The following is a 23,133-nucleotide window of genomic DNA, read 5'->3' as shown; positions in this document are numbered from 1 at the left end:
TGATGACATGATGAAGATGATAAAATGATGTTTTTCTTGAGGTCAAGCACATAACAAGTTGACCAAAATTGAGTTAGCAATGGTATAACCAAGAATAGGGATGGAAATGAAGCTAGACGAGTGCAACTTTAATTACCCGTACTCATTCTAGTTCTTAAAGTAAAAGTTCATACTCATTCTTGTCCTTATTATCACCGAATATGAAATTTGTTACATTTTCATCCTTATTTTATTGGATAGTAAATAAATATATTAATACACATATACATACTCTTCCTAATATTATCCCAAATATTAATTAAATACTACTTTAAAAAAAATTATCACAAATAAAACATGACATTATCAAGACTTCAATGTTAATATTTTTTCACTTCAATGTTAAAATATTATTAAATATTAAGGAAGGAAAATGGCAAAAATCTTAATAGAAAGCTAAATTCAAATAATACATGTAAATATGAATTTATTTGTAATCCACAAATTTAAATAAACTAATCAGGCTTCAATTAAAATTGAGTTGATTAAAATTAAATTGAACAAGAATTTACACTGTGCATGATTGGGCTTTAACGTCACCCGATAGACGTCGGTCCACTAAACAACCAACGTAAATTATTGACCATAGCATTTTCGTAAATAAGTGGGCATTCGGGGCTCCTCCTAGCAGACGTCTTAATGCTTGATAGGTAGGTGAAAAGTCATTTTTTTCCGCCTTAGAGACGTCTGATCCCGCCACCTCGACATCTATATGCGATTATAGACGTCGGTGCCCCTCCTAACGGACGTGTATATGTTGTTACCAATAAGGAGTATTGGTAAATCTTGAAGAAATTTGTTTTGATGATGCTGCAAGAAGTTTTAGTTGAAGAAGATATTAGAATTAGTTAAAAGCAATTTGTAGAAATTAAATGTAGTAGGAAATTCTTGTAAACTTTGTAAACTTGCATTTTTAACTACAATAATCGATTATGGAATGACAATAATCGATTATCACAGAGTCATACAGGAATAATCGATTATCACATCATATAATCGATTATCACTTTTTTGAAAACCCCATAACGGACACAAATAATCGATTATCACTTTTCATAATCGATTATCAGTGGTAGTTGGGAGATGTCTTTTCAGTTTTTGACCCTGCACGAAACTAGGCTTATAAATAGAGGTCTTCACAGCTCTTAGAAAGAACTTTTCAATTGAGAGTATTAGAGCTTTGTGCCTAAGGGAAGCTCTCTGTGAGTGAAAAGGATCTATGCCATTTTGAGAATACAGTTTGTCTGAGGAAGTTCTCAAAGTGATAGAGTGCTCTTGTCTGGTCTTGTGAATAGGAGAAGCTCGCGCTTTATGTGTCAAAGGTCGGAGCAGTCCTCTTCAAGTTGACAGAGTTGTTGCTTCCGGTTCGTGCGTCGAAGGAAGCTCTTCTGGTTCGTTTGTCGAAGGAAGGTGTTTTCTATTCTTTGCTCATTTCATTTATCTTGTAATCTGTACAACTATATTTTTAGTGAAAAAGGTTAATCACTATTTATAGTGATTAACGACTGGACGTAGAATCTTTTGATTTGAACCAGGATAAAAATTCTGTGTTGATTTTCTTGATCCCTAAACTCTTAGCACATCAACTGTTCGATAAAAGTTCGCTAAGAAAATCAATTTTTAAAACCGACTATTTTAACTTGTGTTGTGATCGTTACACGCTTTCCGTTATCTATATTTTATTCCATTGCGTGACTCTATAACGATACCGATTGTTCTGACATATGTTTGACAGGTAGATGAAAAATATATTTTTTCCGTTGTATAGACGTCGGATCACGCCAACAGACGTCTAAATGGCCTGTGAAAGTTGTTTTGGACGTCATATTAGTGAGGGCCCCGACGTCTAGTTTATAATAGACGTCGATTCGCCTGGGGAGCCGATGTCTAGTTTTCTGTTAAATGAGACATGAAATTCGCTGTTATAAGCACTTCATCGTCTTCCTTCTCTCCCCTTTTCTCTCTGCGGCATTGCTTTTCCATGTGCGTTTTTGTCTCTTTTGAACTGTTTAAACGTACTTTTATTCCGATTATATTAGTCTTTGGTTGATTATCTTTCATTTCAACCGATTAAAATGAGTTTTGTTGTGTTTTGGTGTAGTTTTTCTTGTGTCTTTGGGTAGCGTTGTACCGCATTCTCCCTTTGCTAGTTTCCTTGTATGAAAAGCTTGCGTCTTTTGGATGTCTTATAGCGTTTCAACCCAAAACCGAACTTCGGTCCTTGCCTAGTTCTATTGTCACCGTTCGTTTTCATTGTCGGTTTTAATGGAACTAGGCAAGGACCCAGATTCGGTTTTCGGTTGAAATGTCATAAGAGATCCAAAAGACGCAACCTTTTCTATGATGAAACTAGCAAAGGGAAAAAGGTGCTACTACGCTACCCAAAGACACGAGTTGCAGTAGACGTTGGTTAATGCAATGTCGAGCGTCCATGGAGCTCTTTAGACGTCGGGGTAATGTAGTAACCGACGTCCATGGAGCTCTTTAGACGTCGATTACTGCATGACCCGATGTTTGTATAAACGTCGAGCCTGTTTTGTGTCTGACGTTTGATTAATGTCACCCACAACAACGTTAGTTCTGGAGCTAACGTTAAAAGGGAAAAATAACAGACATTAAATGCCTTTTCTGCACTAGTGTGACGGTATTGTAATTCAGATCAACCAAACAATGTTTCAATTTAATCATCAACCTAATTAAAAGAAAATTGATGATAGATCAACCGGGAGATACAAGAAAAATGTTGACTTAAATGAGCATAAATTTAAAATTTTAAACATCCAACATATGTCTAATTCATATCTTATTAACTGAATTTAGGTATAAAGTAGTTTGGATATTTTCCCTGCCAGGTCCTACCTACACTATATTGAAAGTAAAATATATTTTTAACATTAGATGTGTCAGAACCACTCAAATCCACGCATGTGCCGTCTTAATGGATTCCATGTGTCAAGCGAGGGGTTCGACACTCAGATGGATGAAGGCAGGTGTTAGCAGCTGAGTGGACGTTCGTTTTTTACGTTGGAAGGAAAACTTTGATTTTCAGAAATTCACGCCACTCTCTCTGCATGCACCCTTCTTCCCCAGATTCTGAAAAATCTCATTTTCTCCTCCTTCTCACTACATCTCCTTCATCTTCTCTCTAAGAAAGCATCACCGTTTCTTCCTCTGATCATCACTCAGGCACCATTTCCACTCTCCCGGTGTCAAGAGCTTTCGATTGAACCGATCGGTTTGTGAAGCTGAATTGGTAAGTTCTTCTCTTCACTCAGTTGTGCGGTTTTCTGGACATGCAAACCAAGTTCTGGTTTCATGTGTTGTTTACTCTTCAAAAAAAAATTGTAGTTCTGATAGCATTTTGATTTTACTTGGTTTAGTTTGGAGAATTGTTGAGCGTTGAGGGTAGAAGGATTCGTAGAGGTGAATCAGTAATCCTACCTGTGAATGTTCGGTCACGTTAGAGGTAAGGGAAACTTATATAATTTAAATTGTATGTTAGTTTCTATGTTCGTTTTTAATGAATGCATGTTTGTTGAGTTGCTGAATGTATATGAAGTATGATTGTTGATATGTTTTGACTATATGAAGTATGATTATTTACTATGATTTGGATGTTTGATTTTATGAAAATAGATGTTGAGAAATGAATTGATATAAAGATTTCTAGTATGAAATTTCCCTATGAAAGTGTACGTTCGTCAATGAACGGTCCTTGACCGTTCGGTTTTTTTCTAGTGAACTTGGTTGGAATTGAATTCTTTCATTTGGGAAGAATCCTAGTTGAGGACGAGCGTCTTCGTTTTGTAATACTATGCATGAGTGTTCGGCCAAGGGTAGTCGTTCCTTGGTATTCGGTTATAAACTTAAGTATATCTATATGTATTTGTATATTTTCGTTTGTTCTTAAACACTACTTAAAATGGTATCTATTACATTCATCAAGCCTTTCTTCTATAAGTTTAGTAGTGTCCGGTCTTACACCAAGCGCTCGTAATAAGTAAGTGTTCGGTCTTACACCAGGAATTCGTTCTCATTTCCGTAATCTATCTTTATATTAAGGGCGTTCGTCCAAACTAAATAGAGTACGCTTTCTATAGTGTTCGATCTTTGACTGACATTCTGATTGTTATTGATGTTTAACTCATTCAAAAGCTATGTATATATTGACGTTCGGTTTATTCACCGGATCCGGTTATGTACCCTTATTTGATGTCCCTCAGTGTCTGTATAAATTGGTTCCAGCCTAGAGTTTTAGTACTCGGCCTAGGCTTGTTGGTGTTCGGTCTAACTCGTGAGTCAGTTCATCCAATTGGCTCACTTAGTATATAAATGTTTGGTTCTAGTCGTTCTCGAGAAATATTATGTTAATCACTCCCTTTCTTAAACTAATGATCCACTCTCTCTCGGTTTTGATCCGCTTGGAACTGGAGACCTTTGGTCTCACTCCAAGCGTTCGGTCTTGTTTAGAGTCGAAGTTAACGTTCGGCATTTGGTATCTTCAGAGACATTTATTCTAAATTGATCTCATTGAGGTCTTGTTAATGAAAGATGATGAAATATGATATAAACGAAATGAATTGGATTATGAACGAGCGTTCCGTGGAGGAATGACTTATGAATGAATATTGGAATTGGTAAAGTATGAATGTGGGCATGCTAAGCTGGCGGTTCATCCTGATATTCCATGATTACTAGTTCTCACTTAGAGAAGGGTAAGTCATGCGTAGGAATGGCAGGAGGTCCTAGTCCTTATGGTTAATTTGGACAGATATGACTAACCTCGGGTAGCAGCTATTGAGGGTATCCCAGTTACTACATCACCCGGGTGCACGAACGTCGTAGCTACACAGAATTCATACAGTCCGGACAGTCAGTCTAGTATTAGGCTTTGCATGAACGAGTGATGAATTATCTTGTTTGATTGATTGTGTGAAATATATGTTTATACATGAATTGAATTACATAAGCTTACCCTATGTCTTTCTGTCTTGTCTGTTTTGTACGTTCGGTTGTCTTTTTGTTGCAATGATCATCCATGTGGATGTGAGCAGAAGGAGACGGGCTGCTGGAAGAAGCTCTGGAAGAAGAAAATTTAGTTGAGGTAGAAGTTAAGACCGAACAGTAGAACCGTTCGGATATTAGTTTAGTTGTAAGATGATCGTTCGATCATCTTTTCCCTTTTCTTTTGTCTGACCGTCCGGTATAGACCTTTTGTAAACCGTTCGGGGTTTGCTTATTTTGTACGGTTTTAACTTTCTTGCCTTTCTGTAAGTTCGTTCGGCTACAAGCGTACGTTTTTTATTTTGTAAGACTGATATGTAATATTAATCGATGTGATTATTCTATTATATAATTTTACACTGTATTTTTGGATGTTACAAGATGTATTTCTTCACAACTTAGTTTTAGGAATGTTTTTATATTTAAAAATTAAGAGATAAAATAATAAATATAAAATGTATATAAAAATTTATTGAATGTGAAAATAATACTACTCTTTATAAAACGATAAATGTGGGTTTGGAGAAAGAAACATGAGTGACAATAAAAATAACAGTGGTTTTTGTCCTATGAATTCCAATTTCAAAGTGGTCCCACACTGCCACAATTGGTACACATGCATAACAGTAAAATGGAGACAGTATTGACAGGGGCAAATATTAACCTCACCCGGGGGCACATAACTTCAATGAATTTCCCCACAATTTATGGCTTTTAACATTGACTTTTTTGTTCATCGACTTGGATCAGTTATTATCAAGTGACAGAAAATAATAGGCACCACTAACTAACCACGTTTCAGATACGTTAATAGCTGAATGTATACGCGAAAGCTTTGATTGCAGAGGGAAAACATGATTGCGATTAGTGAAAATAAAAGCTTATACGTTTGTCAAAAGTGATTTTTGTTGGAAATAATTGAATTTAAATCTTACATTATATAAAATAATAAAATTAAATATCAAATTTATTATTTTAAAGTTTTAAGTTAAAAATTATGTCATATTGAAATGGACTTGGTACATTTATGTACTCTTTTTTATGATGAACTTTGTAAAAAAATCTCATCAATTGTATGCTTGGATTTGATGAGCTAGGTGAAAAGCTCATTATTAATTAACGTGCAATCTTCTTTGCTGAATATCTCTTGGAGATTTCTTCATTATTCGCTCTACTTTTTCTAAATACAATTATTTGTAAATCATGTTCTCATTTTCTTTTTCAATGCCTTATAAAATGCTTTTTATAATGTTGACATATGTCGATGCATTGTGATGATGATGGGATACTCTTAATTAATTTATCTGATAAGAAAATAGTTTTATAAAAATAAATAAATTTTTTTCATGTAAAACTAATTTTGCTACAAACTCTACAGATAAACCCAAACCATAAATATTATAAAAGTTATATATATATATATATATATATATATATATATATATATATATATATATATATATATATATGTATATTTCAATCCATACGGAGACATCTATTTTTTATTATTTGATCAGCAAAACAAGAAAATTAGAGAGAAGAAGACATAGTCGACAAGAAGTTTTGAGCATAACCAAGAAATGTTTTATTACTTGGCACTTAAGGAAGAACAAGCTTTGATAATACGATATTACCAAAGCATAAGGAAGAGGCAACTAACTAAAAGATTAACTACACACAAAAGCCTTCACTGTCACACAAATAATTGATAAATTTAAACACTTGTCTGTTTGTGTAAAACTGTCAAACACACAATCAAAAGAGTCTTAATATATGATATTAAAATAATTCATCACTATATTAATTAAATTAAATATTATTTTAAATTAAAACTTATAGATATATATGTAATTTTAATTATAGATAAAAAATGATAATTAGTTTATGAATTAGAATCTAAATTAATTTCTAACACTCCTCACTAAGATTTTTGTTATTTAATATTATTGATGATAAATTAGTTTCTAATTTTAAATTAAAAACTTATTTAAACACTTATTTAAAAGAGCTCGGTAGAATTGCAGGGACTATGAATAGGTTTGTGAATTGTCTGAAAGACTTCTAGGCAAAGATAATAATGAATAAGGACAATTGATCTCCTCAAGCAACCCATTTGGATCTTTTTGGAATATATGGGTGTGCTGTTTTTTTTCGTGTATATAATCAATGATGAATAATTTAATAAACTTGATCCAAATTTGAAAACTTGTTGTTGTAAGTTACGTCAAAGACATGAAAGGGTTCAAGTTTGGGTATCCTATTTCAAGTGATTTCAAGTGGGTGATTAGCATTTGACAGTACTTGATGAAAGGGTAGAAGGTTCCAATCCATTACCAGCACCAGAACCTTAACCTGTACCACGTAGCTCAAATTGACAAGCATATGGTTTGAAGATATTTGGCTTTTGCACTTTTACTTTGAAGATTTTTGTCTACCTTTCAAGAGACTATAACTAATTCGGACAAAGATAGATGGACGGGAACATTATGAGAGATGAGTCCTTGTGTAATGGCTAAACATAGGAGTTGATTGAAATTCTTGTGGGCAAAGAATCTATTTCGGTGCAAATGGTTGTACAAAAGGAAATGTGTAATTCTCTCGGAAATAATTAAGTGTAGCTCTATATTGAATAAAAATAATAAAGTTAAATATTACATATAATATAAGACTTATAAACTTAATATATCGATACTTTAAATTAAAAATAGTGACAATTCTTTATATGGATTGAACTCATGTTATAATTATATAATCTCATTAATAATCTCATCTTAATGAATACTTTAAAAAGAAAAAATTATCAAAACTTAATTTATTTTGATGATTGGCTGAAACAATTATGACAACAACAATAATACAACACCAAAACCATAACAATAAGGATTTAAGTAAAACATCATCGTATATTTGAGGATACATATATTCATACGAAAAATATTCACTCTTAAGGGAGAGATTGTTAAAAATAACCTAAGTGAATCTAAGTTTCATGTTATGTAAAAATAACAAAATTAAACACCATATAAAAGACTCATAAAATTAATATGTTTGAAGTTTTTGTGTTAAAAATTGTATCAATCTTTTGTGTGAATTAGATACGTTACATTTATATAATATCTTTCTAATGAACCTTTTCAAAATAAATACCATAAGAATCCATAGAAAAAAAAAGAAAAAATATTGAAGTATATCATGTTCCAAAAGGATTACAATAAGAAAATAATTGACTATTATGATTAAAAAGTAATTAATGTTATTCAAGTAAATATTATGAATAATATATTATTTTAAAAATTTTCAAAAGTTCATTTGCTAAAATTATTTAGACATATAATATTTTTTAATAATTAGATAGACCATAACAAAACATAATTATTGTATATCAAAAAGATATAATAGATCATTAATGGATATGATTAGAACCATGTTAAGTAATTCCTTTTTAAGATATATTTGTGGATGTTGGCCTTGAAATTATCATGTATTTTTTAAACCGTGTTCTCAAAGATACTTTTGGACCATGGATTAGTAAAACTCCTGTATGTTTATATGTTTATGGTTGTCAGATAAAAATAAGGGTTTGTAATATAAAAAAGAAATTAGATGCAAGAACAATCCATATATATTTTATTGGATAGCTAGAAAAACCAAAAGGTATTTATTTTGTTGTCCTAATCATAGTAGGAGAATTGTTGAAATAAAAAAATGTAAGGTTCATTGAGAATAGTGAAGTTGACGGGAGTTTAATTCGAGTACAAGTTGAAAATAAAATAGTTTTTTTCTAACAATAAAGTGGGTGTTTCTTTAATTGTTGTGACAAATAACAATAAAGAAAAGCAACACATTTTACCATGTTGTAAATTATGGTCATTATGAGAAATGGTTAGGTCATAAAAGAGGAGTTGAAGTTCTTGAAAAAGAAAGATGTTTGAAATCATCTAAAATTGTGATAAGATTGCAAAAAAGTTCGTGAGTAGGGATGGCAACGGGTCGGGTTGGGCGCGGGTAGTGCCTACCCGCAACCTGACCCGCCGGATAAAATCATATCCGCTATCCGACTTGTTATCCGCCGGGTACCCGTTTAAAAAATACCTGCCGGTATTTTAAAATCCGCGGATACCCGCAAAAAATAAAAAAAAATTATTTAATACATTTTAAAAATAAAATTTAAATAAAAATACAAATATATATATATATATATATATATATATAATATAAATTAAATTAAATGTAAATTAAAATTTAATTTTAATTAAATTTAAACTAATAAAATATAATTTTATTTTATTTTTAATTAAATTTAATTAAAAAATATATAAATTATTTATTTTTTAATTTTTTGTGGGTAACGGGTACCCGCAGAGCGGATAGTATACTACCCGTACCCGACCCGTTTAGAAGCAGATATTAAAATACCCGCTACCCGTTACTTGCGGGTAGTAAATATCCGCAGATAGTTACTACCTGCCGCGGATTTTATCCGCGGGTACCCTTGCTTGCGTGTAAAATTGTCATCCTAGTTGTGAGTGCTCTTTAAAACTAAATGTCACTCTGATAATGAACTTAAATATTTTAAGTTGTTTTTAGGTGTTTTATTAAAAAACGTTTGAACATTGATAGAACATTAGTTATATATGACAATTTCCAAGTAATTGAATATTACAAGAAAATCCAGTCTTGACTTTGTTGTAAAAGAGGAAGTCTAGAGTTAAAGAATATATTAATACAAATCTTATAATAATTGACTTCTTAACATGTCTTTAATTGATTTCATTTGTGATTAAAAAAATTAAAATAATTAAAAATAAGAAAATGCTTGTTAAATTAAAATAAAAATTAAATTATAAGTTGATTTTATGGTTGGTTATAGAAGTGATAGAGGGTAAACTCACACACATGTTGACATCCTAACTCAGAAATACGAAATTAATTTTATTTTAAATGACAGTTTTAAAAAAAATCATAAAAACTTAATCTGATTTATATGTTAAAAGTGGTATTTTATTTTATGTAATACATATGATAAATATTTATTTTATGTAATTAAAATTCGTAATAATATTTAACTATTTTATAATATATAAAATATATTATAGTTGTGATCATTAAAAAATTATTTTTTCAATCATATTTGCTTATGATATAATTTTTATTATGATACAAGATTAATTTAACTACACATATTAAAATAAAAAATTGATACATGATCTAAAATAAGAATTTAAAACAAATATTAAAAAAGAAAAACCTAAATGTTCAATAATAATTTATGAATCCTCTCAGTCAATATGGTTATTGTAATTTATATATAGATTGTTAAAGTACATTTTAATAAATGTTCTTTTTGGTCAAAAATTTTGAAATCTTTTTAACCCGTCATACGCCTAAGACTAATTGTATTTAGCCAAAATTTTATAAATTCTCATCGCTTAAAATTATTTTTAATTTTGAAAGATCCAAAACACTATTTATTTTAAATTTTTTTTGTATTAACCCAATTTTATACTAAACTAGTTGACAATCATTTCTTCTTACAATCATCTATAACTATATTAATTTGTATTGAATATTAAAAAGTTGTCATGTTTTCTTTTGTATCATCACCCTATACACAATTTCATTTCATCATGAATATGAATACTATTAATATAACAAAGAATACGAAAATTTAACTTTAAATTAGGTTTAATTTATAAGATCATGAAGAGGAGGTGACTGAAGATGTTTTGTTATGCATGAACTTCCACATTGGATGGTTTGTGTGATGAAAAGATAGAACGTTTTGAACGCAAAAGACTCCAAATAGATGTCGTATACAATGTTCCCCCATATATATACTTTCTAATAAAACCAAACTCTACTACAACTCCCACTCTCATTTTTAGGGTTGTTCAAAATGTTAATGTTTTTGAGAGTGTTGATGGATGAATCATGGTTATTTTATTTTATTTTACCAAGATTTTGCAGCTCCTTTAGGTAAAAGTTTTATTTTTTAGTGTTATCAGCACTATTGGGCTTATTCCTACTTATCTACTGGGCAACCGAACCTACTTTCTCCATCCTTTCGAACCTTAGATTCGCTTCGCTCAAACTATGCACCTCCGCTGTCTCACTCAAGCCATCGTCGACAAAGGCCATCGCCATTTGTTGGATGACGTCGCCACCACTATGTGAAGACAAATCCCACACGTATCTTTTTGAGCTCTAGTTGTTCCATTTTACACTGGCCACTAATAGCACCATCAAGCATGAGGTTTGAGTTAGGTGTGTTAACAAAGTGTCTTTGATTTTTTCGCTTCAGGTTTTCCCCTGCTAGAGGTTAAGTGATAAAAAGGTTTCAATGGAGAACAATTTAAGAACCATCTCTTTGTCTGTCTATGTTTACAAATAAAAAAAAAAATAAATAAGAAACTACTTTCTATATTAGTTATAACTAGACTAGAATTAATATTGAAAGTTTTCTTTTTATTATACAAATATCACTACGTCCACTTTTTATACCGATTATAACCACAACCGTAATAGAAAAAGTTATCTTATTTATAATTTTGTCACTGTCACTTATTATAGCAGATCAATTATAACTTGTATAAAATGTTATTTTTTCACTAGTGATAACATCTTTGTAAGTATACACAATATTCTCACTAATGAGATGAGTATAAATAAGTATTAAATACATATTTTTAGTGTATGAGGTAAATATACTTTTATTTTTCATTTGCTAAAGAGATGATAATTTTTAAATATGTATTATTATTTTTTATAAAATATTTATAAAAATCAAGTAATAAAAATAAAAGTGTTAAATATGTTTTTCATCTTCAAACTATTTTAAAAAATTGTGTTTCATCCTAAACCAAATATATACATATTTTGTCCGTGCACTTTATAAAAGTAACGTGAAACATCTACCATCAAATATGTCACGTGGAGTACTTATTGTGTGTCAAACGTGAAATTCTACATTAGACTATAACATTCATGTATCGTTTGTTGAGAGAATGTTTTATATCGTAAATTATAACATTCACTTGTCATTTGTTGAGAGAATGTTTTATATGACTTTCTAGAAGTCATGAATGAAATAGGTATATATTTAGTTTATGGATAAAACACGATTTTTTATAATAGGTTTTATATGACTTTCTTGAAGTCAAGAACGAAATAGGTATATATTTAGTTTAGGGATAAAACAATTTTTTTACAATAGTTTGAAAATGAAAAACATATTTAACCATTTTATTTTTATTACTTAATATTTTTAAATAAAAATAATGACATGTTTATAAATTAGATTCTGTGATATTTTTATTAAGAAGCTCATCATTAAGAGAGAGCGTATCAATGTGAAGGTGCGAGTCTAAGTTTCACATTAAGTAAATATAAAAAGATTGAGCACCATATAAAGAAGAAAACCCATAAAATTATTGTTTTAAGGTTTTGGGTTGAAAGTGGTGTAAGTTTCTTATATGAAATTGACTAAGGTCTAATCAGTGTTAAAACTCTCAGGTATATCCTTCCTTGAAAGACATATCAAATGACACATGTGATTTATTAAATTAAATTTAGTTTGACTTTGAAAAAAATTGTTAGAACATATTAAACTAAACCATTTTAATTAAATTTTGTTTAGGTTAATTAAGTTGATAGTAAAAAATACTTTATCTTTTAAGTTTTAATCCTTGTTTGTTGTCTATTGTTAGAAACGTATTTCATAAACATCGTTAAATTAAAATATTGAAAGAAAATAAAATAAAAAATATAATAAAATTGGGCAAATGGTTCATATGTATAAAATATTGTATTACATATTTTAAGTTAAACAATCATTTGATATACAAATTATAATACATGTATTTACACTAATATAGTGAAGAGATACGACAACAATTGTTTTCGACAATTGGCAGCGATTTGAGAATTGAGGCATATTTAGGGAGGAGTTTTTGGTCTTGGTTATGAATCGAAACAAAAAAGTTCAAGATTTTGCTTCGATTAAAATAAATGAAGCAATAAACTGAAAAAAAAAATAGATTTTTGGCAACGATTCTACAAACAACCGTATCAAATTTTAAATAATTATTTAATTTTAAGGATCTATGGTAATATAGCAATGTAAAAAGGATTATATAGAAAGAATAATGAATTCAAGCTTGATGCGCTCATATATCGTCTGAAACTGAATATCTTTTGAGAGAAAAATCTTAGTAAAATACAGAACACCTCATATTGTTTATATCCTCTCCTTGAGAATTATCATTTGTACATTTGTTTTTAACACTGTTTGTGTTGTAAATTCTGAAGATAATTAAAACATTTGCCTAGACGTGTTGGCTAGGTTTGGAACAAGGAGCGGTAAGAATACTTATTGTAAACCAGGAATGGTTAAACTCAAACTAGTCGTGTTGACTAGAGAACTAGGAGTGGTGAAAATACTTTGTATAAATTTAGAGAGGTAAAACTTGTGTAATCTTGGAAAAGATTAGTAAAACCTCTTAAAAGTTCTAAGGGAAGAATTAGACGTAAGTCAGGTTAAGTAAACCAATATTAAAATTTGATTATATTGTTTTGCTATTCAAAACGTTTTCCATCCCTAATGTTTTTCCTGTGTTTTCACATACCTATATTCATCTCATTCATGAAGTAAAAAATCATACTTTTATTCATCCCCATCCCATGGATATAACTTTTTCATCTTATTTTCATACCTATTGGGCAATAGATATACATATACCCATTTTTTTATTATTTAATGTTAATTAATTAATTTTTATAAAAAAATCATTGAAAAAAAACATAGTATCAAATATTCAATATGAAAATAATGTATTTAATGTCGAATATTTAGAAAGAATATTATGCCATTACACATAAATAAAATTCTATAACAACCAAAATATCCATTAATTTTGAAAGCATTAATGAATTCTTTTTTATAAAGTTAAAAATGTTTTTAAAAAATTATTAAAAGAAATATGTTTAAAAATATTTCAAATGTCTCTTTACTCCCTTTCTTTAAATTAAAATAAAATATTTTTTTATACATTAATAAATGTTATACACTAATTAAATGAAGTAACATATAGAAAAAAAAACTAATGATATTTCAAAATTACATAGATCTTTAATCTTTTGAACTTCATGAGAATGAAATTAAATTATTATATTATAATAAATAGAAGATTTTCATACAAATTACAGTAGTAAAATTACATTATGAGAATGAGTTAGAAAATAAAATTAATTATATGAAAAATAATTAAAATAATGTTCTACATGATAAAATAAATAAATAAAAATATTAAAAAATTAAAAATGATCAAATGTGTGTTCTAGATATAATTTTAATACCCAGTTAAAAGAAATCACATAAAGAAAAAAGTGTATAATAAAGAATATGATAAGATAGAGAATAACTTAGAAATCTGAAAAATCTTTTCAAATGTTTAACTAGTCCAAATTGAGAGCTAATGAAAGTTGTTCGAGTAAAACAAAAAGTTCATGAAACAAAATTCAGGATAAAAAATAGATAAGGTTTTCTTATATATTATCTAGTAAATGAAGAGTTTAGATGATTGAGCACTTGAAATTAAGAGTCAACATTTTAATGTGGAAAAAATAATAAATAAAATACTAAAAATAAGTAAAAATAATCAAATGTAACATCTAAAAACGATTTGATTCACTAAAATTGATAATACATCATGTAAAGATAACTACATAAAGAAAAAGATATATAATCAAGATTATGATAAAATGGAGAATTTGTTGAAGATATGAAATTTTTGTTAATATAAAATAAACCAAACAAATAAAAGAAGAGAAAGAAGAAATATATAATAAAAGAAAAAAAAAGAATTATGAAACTAAATATATATATATATATATATATATATATATATATATATATATATATATATATATATATATATATATATATATATATATATATATATATATGAAAACATGAGATATACATATCCTCCTTCCTATACTCAATTATAAAAGTAAGATATTATCCACACTTATACTATATCAAATTAATACAGAATTTTTTTGGTCAAAATAAAAACAAATTCAAATAATTATAAAATAAAAATGAATTCAAGTAATTATGATGCAAGCTTCTTACAACCTTCCATTCACAAATTTTAATTTGATCTAAATTTGTCTACAAGCCAAAACCTTATAATTTGATCTAAATTTGTCTACAAGCCAAAACCTTAAGACAATGTGTCAATGAGTCTTTCCTTTTTATATACTACTCTACTTTCTTATTTCTATCAAATGTGTTTTTATATACTACTTTACTTTCTTATTTCTATCAAATGTGAAACTTAGACTCACACTTGGATTGCCACACATATACAAATTATGTGAGAGAACTTATATATCATTATCGTGAATCATTTTGTATCATGAATCATAAGACTCAAATAAATTTAAAAAATGTAACATAATAGATGTAAGCATGCAAAGATGTAGTTACTAATATCAACCACATTAAAAAGAAGTGGTTGTATAAGTGGACAAATTAGATTATGTTATAATGGTGGGATTAGATTGTTTGACCCAACTCCTTTCTTAAATATATATATATATATATATATATATATATATATATATATGCTCATAAATATTAGATCTAGAGAAAATAAGAAAGGAAAAAGAGATAAAACTAGGGTTGTCTTCTCTCATGTGCTCGCTGACTCTTCTTTTTTTTTTACACTGTCACGGCCTCTTCATTTTCTACTGGCATTGTCGTTGCCTTTTCCCTTTCTGTATGATACTACCATTGCCTCTTCCTCTTCCTTTTCCCACGAGAGCTCTACAACAAAACTAAAATACAGCAGAAGAAAAAACTAACCAACAATAGAAAGCAACTAACCACTGTCAACTCCTAACAAACTCCAACTAACTAATGTTTAGTAATAATCGAGTTCTGTACGAACGAAACACATTTATACGGTTCTGTCACAAATAAATAAAATAAAATAAAATACAAATTTGTACAGCAAAACAGTGACAATGTCTGATTCTGCAAACCGCAAATGCAAATAGTGAGCTTTAATTTCTTAACATGGCTGTGAAAACATGTTCTGAATGCTTATTCGGTGCAACATGAGAAGGTGATGCTGCAATTCTACCTCAGATAGTTTCACCATCCTCATCATCATCTCCAAGTAGAGAGAGAGAAAATGGGGCAACAGCCACGTTAAATGCTCTTGGACCTACTCGATCAACATGTATCAGCTCAAAGTCACCCTCCTGCATTATAGGAGAACAGATTTAAATATCTGGTTTTCTGCTCAATCGGGACATAAGAATAACAAATACTTGCAAGTTGAAATCAATCTGGCAACTAATGTATTCAGAACAATGACAAGTGTCAAATGATGAAAGACATAATGCATAATAGAAAATATGTTTTTAACTATTGCACTTTTGATCAAACGTAAGTCAACATTCTTACACTTTTTTATTCATAAATTTGGCCTAAAATATATATAATTCTTACAGAAAAAAGAACTAAATCCCACGTTCATTTAAGACCAAATTCAATTGTTATGGAAGTAACATAATATTAACCACCTTTTACCCAAAGTGTGTAGAGACCATAAATGTTTTTCTATAAAGATAATATGCAATTTTACCCTCAAAACACACTGATTTCTTTTAAATTCTACATAATTTCTCCTTTATTTTAAAAACATTGTACTTAAATAAGGAGACCATTATGATAGTAATAAAAATATAGAATATAAATGTAATTCAAAAAAATATAAAGAGATGTTATTATAATATACTTTTGTAAACAGATAATTTAGTAGTTTCTGGTATATAGGATTCAGCATTTAACAATGTCATCTGAACATCTAATCCATTTATTTGATACTCGTGACATTACCAAACACAAGTAACAATACTGCCTTCAATTAAGAAACCCAAAGGACCTTTAATAATCTAACTTTCTTAAATTTAGAAAAAGAAAGTATTTTTCTCACTGGGTGAGACTATTTCATAGAACAAAAATAAGAAACAAAAGAAAATTTCATACCATTCTACCATTTTGTGCGTTTAAAGGGCATGTAGAAGAGAATTCAAAACTAGTTCTAGGAAATATAGCTGGCTGTTCACCACCAACCCCAATTCCCCTGTACGTGGAAAGTGAAGAGCAAAAAATACATTAAACTTGAATTCAAATGAGTATATAGAAAATGAGAAAGACCATTAAAAAACATAGGAACACAAGAATAATTAACTCACCAGAAATTTTCAGTTTTTCCATTAGCATCAGTTATAATCCAATGCCTTCTCAGAAGTTGAACAGGGCGGTTTGTGTTATTGGTAATTCTTATTTTATATTCAAAGAAATATACCTCTTCTGTTGGTTGACTTCTGCCCTCTAAATATACACTCTTAACTTGTACCCGAATTCCCTGAACAAGTTCAAAACAAGCTGTGAAAGTTCATCTTTTACTCTGCAATTGTGATACCCAAATGAAAAATGAATTCATCATTTCCTTCCTTTAGGATTTTACAGAAAAATATATATTTTCGGCTCTTCCGTGATAGGATTAGAGATTATTTCAAGGAACTGAATCTTATACAAAAGTTCCAAACCCACTTGAAAACTCTCTATTCCATTGATTTCCAAGAGAGCTACTTGGCATTGAACTAATCACTCCACTGATGCAGTTAAATTAAAAGCAATGCCTCAAGAGATTACACCAAGAAAGAACTATCTATAGGTCACAACAAAGTAATAGTTTGTAAAAGTAAGCAGCAGTCATACCAAGGTTGTAGAATCACTTGAACATTTTAAGAGAGAATGTGGAGCAATTTCTTTGAGCTGATCACGATATATAGCTGCATCCTGCATGTGCAGAAATAGAGAAGAAAAATGAGAAGTCAAACTCATACCTTCATTTGCGCGACAACTTGAAAAATGGAACATGACAAACAAAAACGGTCTTAAAAACATGTAATCAACATGCAAAAATGTTAGTTTAAAAACGATAATTGACCTGAAATCTCTCATCAGCAACAGCTTCTTTCAACAGCCTCCGCAGACGAAGAACAGGAACGTCGTCCTCGAAGCATTTGAGCGAGTCACGAAGCCTTGCAGCCTCTTCATAATACTACAATCGTTTTAAATTCAATAAGAAGCCTCTTTCCAACACCGAGGAACCACATCAATGGTAAAACACGAAAAATCCACTTTCTTTTCCAACAGAAAATAAAATAAAAAAACAAAAAGACTAACCTCGGACTTTGCCGCTATCTCCATCCGGTGCTTCAAGATCGCGTAATTGTGACTCGGGGACAAAAACGACCCCGAATTCAACCCTTCACTCGCGTCAATTCCATCGTTACCGTTCTTCTCCGAACCGCACGACACAGCCACATTCCTCCAATTCCTACTGTTCCTACAATTCACGTTTTGTATCATCTTCCTCGTACTCCTTTCCTCGGAGTTCGCTATAATCGGTGACCGCACACCCACGCATGCCTTGGCGCTCAACAACGAATTCATCATTCTCCTTCAAATTTTCCTTTCTTCTGATAAAATCTACAGCGTCTCAATCGAATCAGATTGTGAAAGTAGAACGGAGTCAGATTGATTATTACCTTTGACACTTTTATTGCTGTGTGCTACCAGGATTTCCGCGGTTTTTTTTTTCCTGGATTTGGTTCTGAAACCATTTTTTGCGGCTGATCATAGATTCTTGTCTGAGTGCTATAAATAAATACTCCTAAATATCTGAGAAGAAATGCCAAATTAGCCGTAGCGTATATTTGGGGATTTTAGATTTTGTATGGGAGCAGCACACGGAGGTTCTACTTTGTAAATATAGTAAATTTTCATAAATTTAATCTATCCTTAATTAAGTACCAAGACCATCATAAATTTGGTAATTTTTAACTGAGATTATAATAAATTTTTATATTTTATTAAGTTTTTAAAAATTTAAGCTTTTCAATTTTCATTTGAGCCTTTGTGTTACATTTTTCTGTTAGTTATATAATGTCTATCACTTTAGTTAAATATCCGTAAATAATATTTTATTGTAAAAGACTATAGTGACAGATCCTTTTATAAAGTTTATTGCATTTATAGAAATTATTTATAAAATTAATTAAAATTCTAAAATTCTAAAATTATAAAACATTAAAAATTTAAAATTATCTAAATTATAAAATTGTAAAATTATAAAATTATAAGATTATAAAAATAAAAATTTATTTTTACACTCTCATAATTTTATAATTTTACAATTTTATAATTTTATATTTTTAAAGTTTTATAATTATATAAGGACCTAAGTTTACATAAAATGAAAATGGAATTCGTATATTAATAATCTAGAAAATATACTATTAGAATTGGTAAAATGTTTTAAAATAATGAGACCGATTATTTTATTTTAAAATAATTAAATAATATAAATAAAATTTTTTAAATTCGTCTCATTACTTAAAACACTATATATCTCTCTAAAACTCTTTCTCTTCGCTTTTTCTAACATCTCTCTAAGATTTCTCATCCCTTGATCATTTGTTTGATGATCAGGAAGTTCCTAGAAAATTACAAAGTGAGTCGTCTCCACTTCTACCCGATCAGTTCTCTGTCTATAACAAGTAAGTTTTTATCATTTTTCCTTGTATTTTCGATTTATGATCATGCAAAGAAATCTATTTTTGCATGTGTAAAAAACCCTTCCTCTTTGATTCTTGGTTCAATTGAGGTTCTGAGGTTTGTCTCCAGTCACTAATTGGTGATTTGTAGACTTTTTTAGAGTTTCCAGCGGTGGAAGCAATAATTGGGAGTTCTTAGAGTTGTAAGAGTTTTCTAAGGTAAGGAAATTTAGAACTCGCTTAAATTATGTTTGTCATGCTAAGATAGTATCTATGAAAATAATTTGATGAATTGAATGGAATTATGATTGTAGTGTAGTATTCATTATGTTTAAATAATGATATATGGTAGTATGATGTGTGTGTAATTAGAATAACGTGAAATTGATGTTCTATGATGTCATGATTATGTGTGATGAAGTTGTTTTGGTTTTTGAAAATTGAATCCAAAGTGTTGGGGTGATTAGTGGTCAAATTCTTAGAGTTTAAGCCTAAAAAGAAGGGTTTTGATGGGTGTATTGGAGAAATAGGGGCTAATGTGAGAATACTACTATCTTGGGGCTGTTATTAAATAATTTAAAACTTTTTAGAGGTGATGGTGGATTGAAATATGTAATGGAATAAAAGGTTAGTGATTTGTTAAAGTTTTAGGGTGTTTTTAGTATAAAATGGGATTTTTAGTAGTGAGATTTAGAGTTAAGGGATATAAAATGTTTTAGAGAGTTTGGAGTCTTTTATGAGGTCAACTAAGACTTGTCTAGAGGTTTATATCAGAAAAAATTGTGATGGAAGTGATTATTGCTTCATAGGTGGAGTTCTTAGTACAATTTAGAGGTTTTAGGTGTGAGAAACTAAAAATAGGATAGCTGGAAGGAAAGTGAGGTATGGTAGTGTACTAACAAGTGTATTTGGACTTAGTTATGCAGTTGGTAAACTTATATAGGTGTTATCAAAGGTAGAATTAAGTTTGGGTAGCTTAGAGGAGTGAATTTTAGTTTCAAGGGGTCTAATTGAATTGCAATAGTATTTTCAAAGTTTTCTTAGGGTCTAGAGGGTCCTAAGGATCTTTAGAAGTTGGGGGTAAAGTGTCCAAAGTCTACTTTGAGTGGTTTTGCATCTGTCATGGTGTTGAGCCCTAGCCCTCCAACGCCCGAGTGCTACCTTTCTGTTTTCGGGTGTTGAGTGCCAAATCTTTAGCGCTTGGGCACTATCGCCCTGTTTTTGGGTGCTAAGCCCTAGCTTTAGGCGCTTGAGTGCCACCTTGTATGTTCATATACTTATGTTTTATGTGTTTTCCAGTGACATGTTGGGTTTTTTTTGTCCTTTGAAGTATGAATATTCATTTCATATGATGTTATGCAATGTGAAAGTGAATGAATATGTATATGGTTTGTGATGAGTAGTTTGTGAATGAATTGAATGGTTGAAGGACATAATTCCATGACTCGTGAAAAGGTTGCATGTTTGTGCCTGTGTTGTACTTCATTGAATATTTAATTAAACCCTCTAACTTAGAGGAGAACTGAATGTAGTTCTAACAGGTGAACCAATATAAAATTGTTTATGTATTGTAGCGTTTTTTTGTAAACTATTGGTTCTTATTGAAAACAATCTTTCTATGTGCTTAAGTTAGTTTTAAGCTTTCGGCTAGCGTTTACATTTTTAATGAGTTACTGCTTAAGTACCCTTGGAGAAAGTTGAGTTAATTCTATAAACAATCTTTATGGAATAATGTTTATAGACGAAACATGACTAACTCACAAGTGCTACGTACATTATGCTTAGTTTTTCATCCGCGAAAAAAGATCTAGAAAATAATATTCAATTCCTTTTTAGTGTTTTGTCGCAACTTCACTATTTTGATAACCTTTGTGATAAGATAGATATTTTTCATTTTGAATTCATTCTTATACAAATCAGTTTATCTTTATATTTTTCTTGTGTATCTCTATTTTCTTTTCTTTTGCAATGTAAATATATTTAAAGGAGAGATAAAGGTTGAAGGTGATATTAGCATGAAACTGAAAAGAAAAGGATTAAGATAGTTATATCTTAGATAAATAAATGATTCCTTTTGAAAAACTATATTAAATCTCTAGTTTACATTTCGAATTCAATATTATCTAGTTTAAAGATTTTAATGTTAATTGTCATCTATACTTGCTTGGGCTCAAGATATTTTATGATACTAGTTAATGTAATAATTAGTAGTTTAGAAAATTGGGTTGTTACACATACTATTTTCACTTACATAAATAAAAAATACAAAACAACTATGCCTCTTTAATCTCTAATAATATTAATTATATTTTTATTTTCAGAAGAAAAAAATGTAAAAAAAAAAAATAGATTCAACAATAGAGGTGGAAGTAAACTTCCCAAGATCCACCTCTTGCTATGCAAAGCGGAATTTTGCAGAAAATCTTCAAATAGAATTCGTTCTTATTGCAAAAATTATTAGGTATATTAAAGTGGCAGGCATTGATAGTGAGTGACTTTTATAGGTTCAACTACTCTCACCTACCACTTTTCTTGTTTCTTACCCAGTTACCACTGTCACATGTAATCTTTTATATAAATAATATCAAGATCTGTTTCGTTTTCAGAATACGATAATGAGATAAAAACATGACTTTCTTTGACAGAGAAGACAATAACAAGACAAGAACAAGAAAATTTTAATCTTTTATGCTTCATGCACATATTAAGATAACAATACTATATCACTTAAATAAGTTATGTTTAAATGATACCTTTTCTGTTTTATAAAATTACATATTTTTTTTATAAATAATAACTTTAACTAAATTATAGAAAATTATAATTATTCATGTTTTTTAAGCATGTTTTTAATACAATCTTCAACTGTTTTTTGCTATCTGTAATAATATTGTTTATTTTAACTAAACAATAAATTCTTGTTTATTTATCACATAAAGTTTATTGTTAAAATTTATGCAACAAGCACTTAATGAATGAAAATACGACAAGATAAACCTAACCATATGTACATAACCCTGTTAAAAACAAAGGAGATATACATTTGATTTATATTCTAGAGGTTCACATGAGTTGTTTTTCGACAAACACAATAAAAGGAATTGTGCAATACGATTTATTAGGGTTCTAACATTTTCACTTAATTTATATGATAAGAATTAATTTAACAGAATACGATGGTTTTAACTTTGAACGCCATTGATTACGAAATACGTGTTCTTTACAACTTCTTTGTTTTCAGAATTAAAACACATAAGAAAATTTATAAATAAATAATATCTGCTTTTGTTTTTAGTTTTAAAATAATTATTACTTTTGCATATCACTGAAGGAGAGTATAAAACTTATTTACTCAATCAATAAAAATTATTTTATTGCCACTAGGTTCAGATACTTCCGTCAAACAAAGGGTCGATCCGTCAAATTTGATTTTTTTTTAAATAAATA

At 29.5% G+C, this 23,133-nt stretch overlaps 1 protein-coding gene across 3 annotated transcripts; it reads right to left on the bottom strand.

The window, feature by feature from the left end:
• Nucleotides 1-15,647: 15,647 nt before the first annotated feature.
• LOC108330901 (uncharacterized) lies at nucleotides 15,648-18,837 on the bottom strand. 3 transcript variants are annotated; one of them, XM_052876691.1, is made up of 7 exons: nucleotides 18,314-18,837; nucleotides 18,075-18,188; nucleotides 17,843-17,923; nucleotides 17,314-17,486; nucleotides 17,105-17,201; nucleotides 16,194-16,314; nucleotides 15,648-15,885 (listed from the first exon to the last, which is right to left on the bottom strand). In XM_052876691.1, exons 1-6 carry the CDS (start codon nucleotides 18,584-18,586, stop codon nucleotides 16,195-16,197), a joined length of 858 nt encoding a protein of 285 aa, XP_052732651.1. In that variant the 5' UTR covers nucleotides 18,587-18,837; the 3' UTR covers nucleotides 15,648-15,885; nucleotide 16,194. The 3 variants fall into 3 exon arrangements, with proteins under 3 accessions (XP_052732651.1, XP_052732650.1, XP_017420985.1); XM_052876690.1 differs by having other exon boundaries at nucleotides 15,648-15,874; XM_017565496.2 differs by lacking the exon at nucleotides 15,648-15,885 and having other exon boundaries at nucleotides 15,910-16,314; nucleotides 18,314-18,609; nucleotides 18,679-18,836.
• Nucleotides 18,838-23,133: the final 4,296 nt, after the last annotated feature.

Source organism: Vigna angularis, chromosome 4, assembly GCF_016808095.1.
Source record: "Vigna angularis cultivar LongXiaoDou No.4 chromosome 4, ASM1680809v1, whole genome shotgun sequence".
NCBI classification, from domain to species: Eukaryota; Viridiplantae; Streptophyta; class Magnoliopsida; order Fabales; family Fabaceae; genus Vigna; species Vigna angularis.
The sequence above is the reverse complement of the archived record's forward strand: the minus strand, read 5'-3'. Positions and strand labels throughout refer to the sequence as shown.

Coding starts and splice junctions, on each gene's coding strand:
- LOC108330901 (XM_052876691.1), bottom strand. CDS start 18,586: ATGATGAATTCGTTGTTGAGCGCCAAGGCATGCGTGGGTGTGCGGTCA. Junction 17,924..18,074: donor TTGCTGATGAGAGATTTCAG/GTCAATTATCGT, acceptor CTGCACATGCAG/GATGCAGCTATATATCGTGA. Junction 17,487..17,842: donor CAAGTGATTCTACAACCTTG/GTATGACTGCTG, acceptor GAACTTGTTCAG/GGAATTCGGGTACAAGTTAA.